A 13988-nucleotide genomic window follows, 5' to 3' on the forward strand; every position below is an offset into this window, starting at 1 on the left:
GTTTGGGCTCTGGAACCCATCTCCTCGAGAGGGGCTGGACGCTCCACTTCTCTGGTGTTGCCCGCGGGGAGAGGCGGCGGGCTGGTGTGGGCTTGCTTATAGCCCCTCAGCTCAGCCGCCACGTGTTGGAGTTCACCCCAGTGAACGAGAGGGTCGCGTCCCTCCGCCTTCGGGTGGGGGACAGGTCTCTCACTGTTGTGGCGGCCTACGGGCCGAACAGCAGTGCAGAGTACCCGGCCTTCTTGGAGTCCTTGGGAGGGGTACTGGACAGTGCACCGACCGGGGACTCCGTTGTTCTACTGGGGGACTTCAACGCCCACGTGGGCAATGACAGTGACACCTGGAGAGGGGTGATCGGGAAGAACGGCTTCCCCGATCTGAACCCGAGCGGACTTCTGTGCTAGCCACGGATTGTCCATAACGAACACCATGTTCAAGCACAAGGGTGTCCATCAGTGCACATGGCACCAGGACACCCTAGGCCGGAGGTCAATGATCGACTTTGTTGTCGTGTCATCTGACCTCCGGCCGCGTGTCTTGGACACTCGGGTGAAGAGAGGGGCAGAGTTGTCAACCGATCACCACCTGGTGGTGAGTTGGATCCGCTGGCGGAGGAGGAAGCCGGACAGACTTGGCAGACCCAAGCGCATTGTGAGGGTCTGTTGGGAACGTCTTGTGGAGCCCTCTGTCAGTAGGGTATTCAACTCGCACCTCTGGGAGAGCTTCTCCCATGTCCCGGGGGAGGTTGGGGACATTGAGTCCGAGTGGACCATGTTCTCCGCCTCCATTGTTGATGCGGCTGCTCGGAGTTGTGGTCGCAAGGTCTCCGGTGCCTGTCGTGGCGGCAACCCCCGAACCCGGTGGTGGACACCGGAAGTAAGGGATGCCGTCAGACTGAAGAAGGAGGCCTATCAGGCCACTCTGGCTTGTGGGTTTCCGGAGGTCATCGACGGGTATTGGCAGGCTAAGCGAGCCGCGGCTCGTGCTGTCGCAGAGGCAAAAACCCGGGCCTGGGAGGAGTTCGGGGAGGCCATGGAGGAGGACTATCGGTCGGCACCAAAGAAATTCTGGCAAACCGTCCGGCGCCTCAGGAGGGGGAAGCAGTGCCTCACCAACACCGTTTACGGTGCGGGTGGAGGCCTGCTGACATCGACTGGGGATGTCGTCGGATGGTGGAAGGAATACTTTGAGGATCTCCTTAATCCCTCAGTCACGTCTTCCGAAGAGGAAGTAGAGACCGGGGACTCAGAGGCTGGCTCATCCATCACCCAAACTGAAGTCACTGAGGTTGTTCGCAAACTCCTCGGTGGCAGGGCTCCGGGGGTGGATGAGATCCGCCCTGAGTACCTAAAGTATCTGGATGCTGTAGGACTGTTTATGGGTTACTGGTTTATGGGAGTTTGCCCAACCAGTCCACATGTGTTTTGTGGATCTGGAGAAGGCTTTCGACCGTGTCCCTCGGGGTGTCCTTTGGGGGGTGCTCCGGGAGTATGGGGTCCGGGGCCCTTTGCTCAGGGCTGTCCGGTCCCTGTATGACCGGAGCAGGAGCTGTGTTCGCATTGCCGGCAGTAAGTCAGACCTGTTCCCAGTGCGTGTTGGACTCCGCCAGGGCTGCCCTTTGTCACCGGTTCTGTTCATAATTTTTATGGACAGAATTTCTAGACGCAGTCAGGGGTCAGAGGGTGTCCGGTTTGGGGACCACAGGATTCCATCTCTGCTGTTTGCAGACGATGTTGTCCTGATGGCTCCATCAAACCCGGACCTGCAGCATGCACTGGGACGGTTTGCAGCCGAGTGTGAAGCGGTTGGGATGAGAATCAGCACCTCCAAATCCGAGGCCATGGTTCTCGACCGGAAAAAGGTGGCTTGCCCTCTCCAGGTGGGTGGGGTGTCCTTGCCCCAAGTGGAGGAGTTCAAGTATCTCGGGGTCTTGTTCACGAGTGAGGGAAGGATGGAGCGTGAGATCGACAGGCGGATCGGTGCAGCGGCTGCAGTGATGCAGTCGCTGCATCAGACTGTTGTGGTAAAGAGGGAGCTGAGCCGAAAGGCAAAGCTCTCGATTTACCGGTCGGTCTACGTTCTGCCCTCACCTATGGTCATGAGCTTTGGGTAGTGACCTTAAGGACAAGATCGCGGATACAAGCGGTCGAAATGAGTTTCCTCCACCGTGTGGCTGGGCGCTCCCTTAGAGATAAGGTGAGGAGCTCGGCCACACGGGGGGAGCTCGGAGTAGAGCCGCTGCTCCTCCACGTCGAGAGGCCCCGGGGAAGACCCAGGACACGCTGGAGAGACTATGTCTCTCGGCTGGCCTGGGAACGCCTCGGGATGCCCCCGGAGGAGTTAGAGGAAGTGTCTGGGGAGAAGGAAGTCTGGGAGTCCCTGCTCAGACTGCTGCCCCCGCCCGGCCCTGGATAAAGCGGCAGAAAATGGATGGATGGATGGATGGATGTTTGCCACTGGATTTGACGTCTGGATTTGTCATGAAAACGTGCTTTTTGAAGATTATTTTATCCACTTTTATGTGCAATTATTACTCTTTCTTTTTCGCCAGTTGCTTAAAATAGATGCAGCGATCGCAAAGGGTTAATCTGGCCATTTCTGCTACACCAGAACCCTCCTCTACCCCATCTGCCTCCACCTCTGCCTCCCCATCTCCTCCTCTTCACCACTGCCACTCTGTATTGAATCACTAAAGTGTTTCCACCCCATCAACAATTCATTGCACTCATTTGCCCACTATTATTTACTAAACCTTTTTTATTTCTTTATTTCCCCGCAGCCCTTTAGCCTTCAGTAAATCCTATTGTACTGTTAAAAAGCACAACAACAACAGCACCTTTTACCCATAAGGTCAGCCTCTAGCGCAACACAAAAGCTCTGCCTCCCTCCCACTCCGCTCCCCGCTCTCAGTGAGTGTTTCAGTTCACCACAGACCGATCACCGCCGCTGTGCAGGATCATTGTTTTCCGATAGGAGCCCCCCCGGCGAGCTGCTGCAGTCCAGATCTTAAATGACCACACACACTATTGATCTTCATAAGGCGCTGTTTTTATTGTTAAATAACCACCACAGGAAATCCGATAAAAGGTCCTGGCCTTTCTGCATGGCTTCACCCTTCAGCGGCGTCTGAGTGGCTGCCAGAGCACAGAGTCCTTTAGTTTGCAGCCGAGCGTTTATGATAAAGGAACAACATGTGCACGAGAGATAGTGTTGGAGCGTTTAGTGGACGGTGACGGACATTGTCATAGTGGCGCGTTTCCTCGTGTTATTTTATCATTTTTATCTGAAATGAGCCTATATTTATGTATGAAAAAGCACATATTTACAATTGTCTATAAGTCTATTTGTGCTCTTGCACCTTTACCTGTGCAGAGAGCAGAGGGTAACTATGCCCTGCGCTCAGGAGACGTGTATTACTTCTGTAATCTGTCCCTCGGGGTCGGTCTGACTGAGGAAAGCGAGCGTTTAGATATGCTGCTCCCACAGCTTGGAATTTTCACCTGTCTGAACTAAGGTTGTGTGAGCTGGTGTCACCAGAGGGTTTCTGCTCCAGTTTTTTAAATTCAGAGCGTAAATCTGATGAAAATTGTCTGTGCTTCTAAATCTAGTTCTGTTTTTATCTTTTATACTATGTCTCTAAACCTGGCCCAAATCAGGACTAAACCAGGAATAAACCAGGAATAAACCAGGAATAAACCAGGACTAAGCCAGGACTAAACCGGGACTAAACCGGGACTAAACCAGGACTAAAGCAGACAAACAGCTGTACATATGTGGAGGACTCACATTTGCAGATTGAGGTCAAGTCTGTAATTGCAGGAATTAGAGAAGACAACAATGCAGTGAAGGCAGATAACAGATTGTCTTTTTGACTTTTGCTGTAAATATCACCTTCTATACGCCTTTAGTGGTTGTTACAATTAGGAGCTGAAGATGGAGATGCTGAGGTGGCTCTTGGTCTGGTGGAGTTAGAGTCGAAGAAACAAGAAAGACGGTGCCTTTTTATCAGGGGTGGGCAATTATTTTCCTCCGAAGCAAGTAGTGGAGGGCCGGCCCGCGATCATTGGTGTGAAAAAAAAAGAAAAAAGTATATTAAATATCAAATAAAATATCACTTTTCTGTCAAATATAGGCTATTGAATCTATTATTTCATTCATTTCACGTCATATTTATTAAGGATACAAGTGCAAGTGCTTTTTTTGCCCACCCCTGCTTTATATGAATGGCTTGAAAGTGTTTGGGTTTGGAGTCATGTGTTTTCCTTATTCAACAGGCAAGTGACAAGGAAAATCAGAGTCTGAATTAATGTATTGATTTGTTTGGTTCGATATGTGGGAGGAAAAGGTTTTTTTTTTAAACTAAGGACTGCTTCAGACAGTCCTCACATTTTTTGATTGATGTATTTATTTATCAACCTTTATTTAACCAGGTAAAACCCCATTGAGATGGACCCCTCTGAAACCCTCATTTCTCGCTTCGCTGATGCCACACGTCTGACTCGATATCACGTGTGACTGAGGCTTGTTTTTCTCTCCATCGTCACTCAAACTGTGACAAATGAAAACAAAGTGACAACGTTTGATTTTCAGTGACGAGGAATATCACACGCTCAGAACAAACATGTGCTGAAAATGGGGAATGTTAGACACGTGATTGGTAAAAGTCTGACAATTCATTCCCTCTGTGACAAAACGCTGCATACAATCAGCAAATCCAGACAAAAATGTACTTTTACTTTCATTCTTTAGCGGGCCAGGCACTGCTTTAATTATTTGCATTTCTCAGCTACAGCTCTGAATGGTGCACTCTTGTCTGGAGATGCTTCCCATGCCTTATATCTCCACGGAGACATGCAACATCTGTGGAGAGGCGACCTTGTGCACAATAACAATGCTCAATTTTGAAGTTAATTTGGCACAATAATAGCTTATCTTATCTTATGTGCAAATTGATGCCAAACTGTGGCATATTCTCTGTAAAATAACATATTCCTGGAGAATATACACACAAAAACACAACATGAAAAAAATAGATATATTATTTTAAAACTTTAATAACAAAAAGCAGTGTCATTATTAAATCAAAATGTCAAAAAGGAATACACAATTTCAGATTTTCACCAATAATACTCTTCATCTCTAAATACTCTCAATCTAGAGCCTTCCATCTCCATATTTCAATCTTTATTTTGTTGTGAACAGACTCAATGTACAGCATGAATAATTGTTTGACTAGTCGACTTCTCATCTACTAAAATAATCCACCTTCGACCATAATGCATCTTTAAAGTTCTGTAAGAGAGTCGTTTTTGATCCTTCTCGGAACATTAGTCAAAGGCGTCCACGACCTTGGCATCTCTCTGAACTCTGAAGCTACGTACAGACCGCCGCGGTCTAATCGCGCCCGACGCAGAATTTGAGCGCGTGTACATTTGAAAGGTTTACGCACCGGACGCGCGCTAGCGACGCCCCGGCCACTGTACACAGGCGCGCGTACGACGCGCTCGAGCTCTCTGCGCACATGCGCAGTAGAGGTGTTGTCGCATGGGCAGTGGAGTTGTCTGTGTGGCCTTTCATTGTGTAAAATGGCGGATATCGAGAGTGTTGTTTTCACGTTTTTGGTTTGTTTTTGTCTCTGTATTCCACCGTGAATACATCGTACAGTTCCTTTCTCCCACACACGGCCACAAATCAGTCTTTCATCTGCCATTGTTGATGAGCAAGGAAAAAGTGGCTCTTCTTGGGGAATTCCAAGAGGAATACCGGAAATGCGAGGGGAAATACGTATGTACGTACGTCACTGGAGCGTCAGCTCTGATTGGCTGCTGCGGCGGCTGCTACGCTTCAGCGGCGAGACCTCAACATATCTGAACGCGTCGCGTAGCCGCTTTCGTCGCCTCGGCCGGCTCAGACGCGCGCTCAAAAACGAAGAAATTGCGCCGCCGATAACGCACTACGTGCTCAACGCGCGTTTACTATAGACTTAGAATGTAAACTGGACGCTTCGGCCGCGGCGGTGTGGAACCCGCTTGAGCCTCTCGCTATTGCCACGCCCGCTATTGCCACGCCTGCTCCCTCCGGCCCTCCCCTTCCCTCCAGCTCTCCGCCGCCACCTGCAGGACACACAATGACACACTCGTACACACAATCCAAACTCAAAACTCACCTTTTTAGATCAGCCACTTGTCACTTTGTCACTTGACCCTGTTTCTGATTCCACATAACCACGTCCATTGTTGTTCTAAGTTGACCTTGAGTGTCGAGAAAGACGCCTAATAAATACAACCCATTGTTATTCCAAATGACCCTACATTTCTGGCTAAATGTTTGCTGCTGTAGCTCTGCGATTCCTCTTTGTGTGAATTTGTGTGAAAACCGAGCCCGGTGGTAGACGGAGGGTGTACGGACAGGACAGCGTGTAATTTATTGGGCAAAGTCAAACCAAAATCCAAAATAGGAATATAAAAACCAAGTCAAGTCCAAATACAGTGGATTGTGTGACTCACGCCCCAGTAAATACCAGGTCTTTGCTTGAATATACTTCCATATCTCTTGGATTGGCTTCATTTCCTTTGTCTTTCTTAGCCGCGTAACCCTCATTACCCTTTTAATTGCCCATTTAGCCGTTCTTTGAGCCGACCGCCGGCCTCCTGACCCGCGACGGCTTCCGCTTGTTCCACCTCTTAGCGCTTTTATCTCTTGCAGCTTGAAGCGTGCGCCGCCGATAGCGTATCGCCACCTCAGAGGAAATAAAACGGCAGATGCGTATCTCGAAAAAAAAACACGACTCTTGTGCGTTCGTCTTCTCCGCGAAGTAGATAAAACCCCAAACGAAACTTTTCTCCCCCGCTCAAAAGACACTGCGCACGGGTCTTCTTTCTTGGAGTGGAAATATAATGGCGCGTTGCTTATCAGTATTCCTCCCGGCCGGCCGCGCTCCACGCTCTGGTTCGGACGTGCAGCTCCGTCGGAGAGATATCGATGGGACTCAAATAGCCGATAAGGCGGCGGTCTCCTCACCTTTGGATAATTTCTCGCACAGAGTGTCTGTGATGGCGGATTATTGAGCGGTTTTACAGTTGATCTGAATCTCATCAGCACTTAACCTCTTTGTTCGGGGAGCAGAGGTGAGAAGAATGTCAATTGGCTGAAAGGAAACCCTCCGCTCTTCGGCGTTTCCCAACCCCGCGCTGTACATATGTGTTTATATCTTCGATTACTACATGAATAGACATGAGGCGTATGCGGTGTTTGGTGGCGCGCTCGTCCAGAGGCGATGTAGAGCAGACTTCCCTCTCCCTAAACACTTCCTCCAGGCAGATTCCCCTCGTGTACATGAATTTAAGAGTGTGAACTTGCAGTGATACCAATGAGTCTGGCCTTAAAATGCATTGAAAGTTACTATAACACTATAACCCCGGCTTGGATATATGTAAATGTAGTTATATGTATGCAGAAAATCTAAAGCATAAACATTGAATACAATTTGGTTTTAAATAAGCAGCTTATTTTATTTTAAAGATCAATATTTTTGCACGAGTATTGATATTTTTCTACAGTATACCTCTGTCAGTATAAGTATATGAATATTTGGTATAGATCTGCCCATTATTACCTCCATTATGGCCAATGAGGCAGTTCTGTTTCCTGGGTAGTTCACTAATAAGTCATGAGAGTCAATAAAGGCTTTGTATTTGACCGTTATTTTTTCTGTTATCTGTACTTTATTTTGTCAATTAAATGAGACTGTTTGTAATTGGTAATTGATAATGGGTAACTGGTGTTTTTATCAGATGAATATGTGGAAGTGACTACATTATCTCAGACAGTTGTTTCTCCATCATCGTGCGACGTGAGAAAAGCGACAAAATGATCTAGAAAGTGTCAGTTATTATGTGGATGTGGGTTTAAATCTGCATTCGACTGGCAGAGCAAACAACAACAACAAAAGCTTAAATATTTTTTGTGCTAAGAACGTTTGTCACTGAACTACCAGACTCAGACAGAAGAGAGACAATGGCATTGGATCTAGTTCTAATTTCTTACTGAAACTGCACAAAGAAAAAGTTATCCACAACAAGTTTATAATAATTAGTATGAAGTCTACTTTACATAATACAGTTGTTGATATACCTGCTGGCCAATTCCCGATCTCGACAGTTCTTGGACGCTAAGCAGGACAGGGCCTGGTCAGTGCCTGGTCAGAACTTAGATGGGAGACCGCTGTAACACCAGGAGCCACAGTGAGGCGCTAGAGGGAATGGCAAGACACATTACATTTATTTATACATTTCCCATTGTAAATTAGTACAAACAAACAGTACAATTCCAATTATTTATAGGGAGTATCTGCAGAGCCGCGGCGCGCGGCCGAAACTGCCATGTTATTTTTGTGCCAGCCGCGCGCCGCGGCTCCTGAAACTGCGCCGCTATTTGACCGCGTTTTAGCGCCGTTTTAGACCGCGCCGGGTTAAGGTTAGGGTTAGGGTTAAGGTTAGGGTTAGCCATGAGGCTATAACGGGCTATAAGGGAAATGTCGCGGTCCCGGAAACTGCGCGGTCCGCGGCTCTCCAGCCATGGCCTTATTTATATGTAAATGAACCAAGGAAATATTCTTTTAATAAATATATTTTATATTATTATTGGGAGGCCCCTGTGGGATCTTTGGGTTCATAAATGGGCCGCGGCTCTGTATATTTTGGGAGTGGCTGGCCTAGTATAGATGCACGATGGACTTAAGAGGTACAAACAAACAGACGGGACAAAAATTTTGGAAACCGCAACCTTTTGGCCTTTTTTTCTGTTTTGCAATTAGTGCTTGAAACGTTCTAGCACTTGTATTGGCTGCACATGAGCAAATTGAGTCATTTTTAACCTTGTTCGATGGTCAGTCTCAAAAGCATCCATCCTGGAATTGTTCATAGTTCCAAATCCCTTCTTGAACTTGTGTAGTGTACATTTCCTGCATCCATGTAGGTGCGCCTCTTGACTTCTCCCAAACACGTTCCCCTTATTCATGCATAAACCCGCATCCCTCACAAACAAACACACATCAAGAAGTCCTTTTTTCTCTGCTCCAACAACCCCATACAGACCCTCATTGGATCGCACAGCGCAGACGAACACCCATGAAAAATGCATGTCCCTTTAGCGCCTTTCGTAAGGATGCTCATCGCCATTCCGTTCGTTCTCCGAGCAGCGGCAGCCACACAGGAATAGCAATTTCTCCTGCAATTTGGGAGGCGACGTGGGCGGGGATGGCGCTGAAATGGTGATATGGGGTCGTCGCCCTCATCCTAATGAGAAAGGGTCACCGGTCTTTGCGTTTCAAGGGTCAGCAATGCGAGAAAACGGAGAGCTTGGCTAAAATACACCACTTCGGACCAAAATGTGATAAGTGTAGCGAGGGACGTGAGGTGGAATCCTGATCAGAACGCGCTTAAAAATTAATAACTTTACAAGAGGAAGTAGATCCGGAGCGGTTCTCCAACATGGAGTGCTTTAAGAGGTGAAGCTAGTGGAGGTGCAGGAGGAAGCTGTTGAGATTTGGGTCTTCTTTTTCAAATAGATTTAACTTTTCTTCTAATTAGACAAGATATAGATAATTTACCTGACTTTTGGTTTCGGCGGCAGGACTTTTAAGATGAAACATTTGGAGTGGTTGGGAGATTTGTGATTGTAGGAGCCGTGTGCATTGGAAAAATGACCTTCTAAAATAACATAGTAAGTTAAAAAGTGCTTGAAATAAGTAGTGTTTGTATTGATTTGAGTATATTTTGATAGACTCAAAGTAAAATTGCTTATGTCACAAGCACAAAATATACTAAAAACAAGAGAACGACAAGCATTTTTAACTTAAAATGAGAAAAAAACTGCTACAACACTTGACATAAGAACAAACATACTTGTTCCATTGGCAGAGGACATTTTGAAAACACTAAACTACACTCAAACCAATATAAATACAACTTAATTAAATCACGTTTTACCCTGTCAGGACTTGGTCTGGGGTTTGAGGCTGGTCCAGGGCAGTGCTGCTGTATCTCTAATATTGAATTAGCTCTGACATGGTACTCATGTGATTGACTTTATTTTGATACATTTAGAGATGCAACAATATTTATTAGGGCCCAATATTTATTTGTGCATTTTTTCTTTTGACTAGAGGGCATGTTCCTAACTTCTTCTTCTTCTTCTTCTTCTAGCATTTTCACTATAATTTTGTGCTAACCTTCTGTCCATTGTTTGATGCTTTTTGTAAAGGTTTTTCCAAAGTGGTTTTGAAATTACAGACGGCAATTAAACTAAATAAAAAAGATACAATAAGAATTGAGCTGAATAGGGTCAAATTTATAACTTATGACTCATTGTAGATACCAATAGTCGTGTTTTGTTTGATTATAAAAGAGTTTTCCTGTATTATCTTGCATGTGGCATGACATCTCAATATTGTCCTTTGTTACGATACATTCTTTAGCAATAATGGCATCTGCGTTAGGGAGTTGGAACAATTTAAACCTCTGGATGTCACCTTAGACCAGAACTTAAGGTGGGACCCCCTGGAGTGAGTCGCAGCCAAAGCACAGCAAAAGCTTTATTTAAAGCTTTGCTGTGTTGAGCAATTGCTGCAGTGCATGTTCTATTGTAGTTTTATTGTAAGTGTTTCTTTGTATTTAGTGTCTTGTGGGTGGTTTGGGAACAACACAGAAGCTCAGGGAAAATAAAAAAGCACGTAAGAAAGACTGTGACTGAGGCTTCCAACTCACTGTGTCTAAAGTTGAGACTGTGTACAGCCTCTTTTCTCAGACTTCGTCCTCCTGTCCTTCAGCTGCAGCTCCTGTCCTCCTCAGTTTAAGAAAAAAAAGGTCCAACTTTGCATTCTTTCCACAAGAAAGACATTTTCTGAATACCTAGACTGTGAGGTAGCCAACTTTTATTCTCAGCCCAGAAAGAGTACTGAAAAAGCACAACTTTGTGAAGAAAAAACAGACCTCTCTACATATGGTCTTTATCTAAAAATGAAACATTTTATTGTTCCAAGTAAGAGCTATGTGAGTCACCATAGGACGCTTTGGGGTGAGACCTGCTTCACTTTTTGTTTGAAAAAGCTGTTTTAAAGCTGTGTTCGTGGCCCAAAAAACAATACATGTGAATATCAATGTGCCAAAGGGTTTGTGAGAGCTATGAATGAGATTGAAAGGGTTAAATACCTACTTTATTTTGACTCTGTTGTAAATGAGGAACCGTGTCAAACCAATGTATCTATTTATCGATCTATCTATCTATTGACTGGCCTTTATTTTATACAATTTCAGCCAAGAAACATGATTGGACTTTAGATTACGTACTGAAATGTCTGATCTGTTTTTTAGGAAAACCCTTACATGTGCAACAACGAATGTGACGCCACGACGGAGGAGCTGGCCCACCCCCCCGAGCTCATGTTCGACTTCGAGGGCCGAAATCCAACCACCTTCTGGCAGTCCACCTCCTGGAAGAAGTACCCCAAACCCCTGCAGGTCAACATCACGCTGTCCTGGAACAAAACCGTCGAGCTCACAGACGACATTGTCCTGACCTTCGAGTCCGGACGTCCCGAGCAGATGGTGCTGGAGAAGTCCCTGGATTACGGGCGCACTTGGACCCCTTATCAGTTCTACGCCACCGATTGCTTGGACGCGTTCACAATGGAGCCCAAAACTGTGAAGGACCTCACGCAGCGCACCCTGCTGGACATTATCTGCACCGAGGACTATTCCAGGGGCTACGTGTGGAAGAACGACAAAACGGTTCGGTTTGAGATAAAGGATCGTTTTGCGCTGTTCGCCGGGCCAAGGCTTCACAACATGGCGTCGCTGTACGGGCAACTGGATACCACCAAGAACTTGCGGGACTTCTTTACCATAACAGACCTGAGGGTGAAGCTGCTGAAGCCGGCGACCGGGGCCACGATGGTGGACGAGAACAACCTGTCGAGATACTTCTACGCCATCTCGGACATCAAGGTGCAGGGCAGGTAAGGACATACTTTTTATAGCTTTTCATGATGGGTTCATTCTGTGGGGTTTAGATAAGTAATAAACAGGGCCGGGTCAAGACCAAACTGAGCGGGGTGCAAAGATAATACTCTTCCAGTAAGAGTCTATTCTGTGCCTGAAATGAGAATGCATCCATTGACATCCCTCATCAACACATCTTCAGAGCAATCCTTAAACAAATATGAACATATCTGACATAGATCATACGTTATGTACTGTATGCATTGAAAAAGTGTAAACTATAATGTTAAAAGGTTATTCTTATGGATGTATTATATATTTGACACATATTCTTCCACCTTTATTATATTCGTATGACTGTTTAACTCACAGGACGTGTGGTGTCATTGGACAAGCACCTCTGCCATCACATAAAGTTTACAGCCCTCTCTTTACATCCTAAACTCACTTTGGGTAACAGGGGCTCTGTAACAGCTTGCACCGCCACAGAGAACAATATTTTCTTGGCTGAGTCATCTGAATGCTGCTATGATTTTGAGGAAATGGAAACATTGTCATTTCATGACGCATGAAAATTGCTCTCATGATGGCCATAAAGCCTCCACAGCTGCTCTCCAAACGGGGCGTGTGCCGCGCTGCATTGGTTTAAATGAGGATAACTAGGCTGGTAATGGCCCAGCCGACGGGCCCCGGGTGAATTCAAACCGTTAGATTCTAATTAGAATGCAGTTGACGTTAAGGGAAGATTAGAACCATTAGCTAATTGGTTGGAGACTAATCTTGTAATTAAGAGCATTTGCAACTGATTAAATGGCAATCATCAGGGACGCATCAGTGAAACATCAAGGCATTCATTAGAGAGCTGTGCTCCCAAATTTAGCCCTACCTTGTTTAATGCAAACATTATTTATCTGTGTTGTTTGGGCTTTAGTCTGTTTTCAAAGTTACCAAACAAATACAGCATGCCCTCCACATCTCATAACCAGCTCATATTGCTGCATCTTTTCATGATAGAGTCAGTGATGAATTGATCTACAATGTGTGTTTTTTTTGCCTCACAATATTCCCAGCACTGTTAGACATCAGTTAGACCGCCTTAGCGCAGTCCTGTACTGCAAATATGAATTGATTAGCTCTAAATTGCAAGCGGCTTGTATCCAGCGCCGAATGACATCTCCTAAAGATATCTTATTTTTCCATTCATTAGGAAGGAGTAGCAAAAGACTGGATGGGGGAAAGCAAGCTATTCTGCTCAATTTTCTCTCCTGCCCCTGGGCAGCAAATTCAATTTTCCACCAAAAGTTTGTGAGGAAAGAAAAGAAAATAAACATACAATTTCTGACCAGAGGTGGATCAGTAACTCAGGTGGTGTTGGCGGATGGAAGAGAGTGATTAGAGCGCACGTCTCCGCTGCTGCTTCTGGCTACAAGCAAATGTGAAAATGAAAGTCTTATCGCACAATGGCCATCCTGTCTGTGCGGCTCCACAATGGTCCACAAACACTGATAAACTCACACTGCGGTGAATGAGGAGACGGAAGCGGGCGATGGCTGGGAGAGGGAGGTCAGCATCGAGCCTGGGATGACACCGGAAAGAAAATGGAAATATACCGCACAAGCAGGCAGGTTTTAATTGCTTTGTGCACAATACGGCTGCACAACAAGTCGAAATCGCAGTTTGAGTCGGCTCAATTACCATATCCCAAAGGCTGTAATTAAGATTAAGTGCCTGTTGTCTCCGTATAGACCTCGACAAACATCTGAAATACGGGTAAATGAAATTCTTCTAATCATCAGTTCATATTTCAGGCTTGTTCAATGTGCACACTGAACACAATCCAACATTTAAACATATATCACCCTCATGATACTTGTCAGGTAAATTACCATCATACTGTCCTAATACACAGCGAATCAAACTGACAGATACAGGCCTTGTTATTGTTTAGTTTGCATGTTCTCCTCTTATCTGCATACTTTACGTGTTCAC

General features: G+C 45.9%; 1 protein-coding gene across 1 annotated transcript in view; it reads left to right on the plus strand.

Annotated features, from left to right (window-relative positions):
• Positions 1-13988, plus strand: part of LOC140356034 (netrin-G1-like) — a 152179-nt gene that overhangs the window by 40843 nt on the left and 97348 nt on the right. The window contains exon 2 of the mRNA XM_072440725.1: positions 11373-12016. Within this exon, the coding sequence (XP_072296826.1) occupies positions 11373-12016 (644 nt within the window). The remainder of the gene's footprint in view (positions 1-11372; positions 12017-13988) is intronic.

This window comes from Eucyclogobius newberryi, unplaced genomic scaffold (genome assembly GCF_026437365.1).
Source record: "Eucyclogobius newberryi isolate DKJ021-1_F unplaced genomic scaffold, fEucNew1.0.hap1 SCAF_12, whole genome shotgun sequence".
Taxonomy (NCBI): domain Eukaryota; kingdom Metazoa; phylum Chordata; class Actinopteri; order Gobiiformes; family Gobiidae; genus Eucyclogobius; species Eucyclogobius newberryi.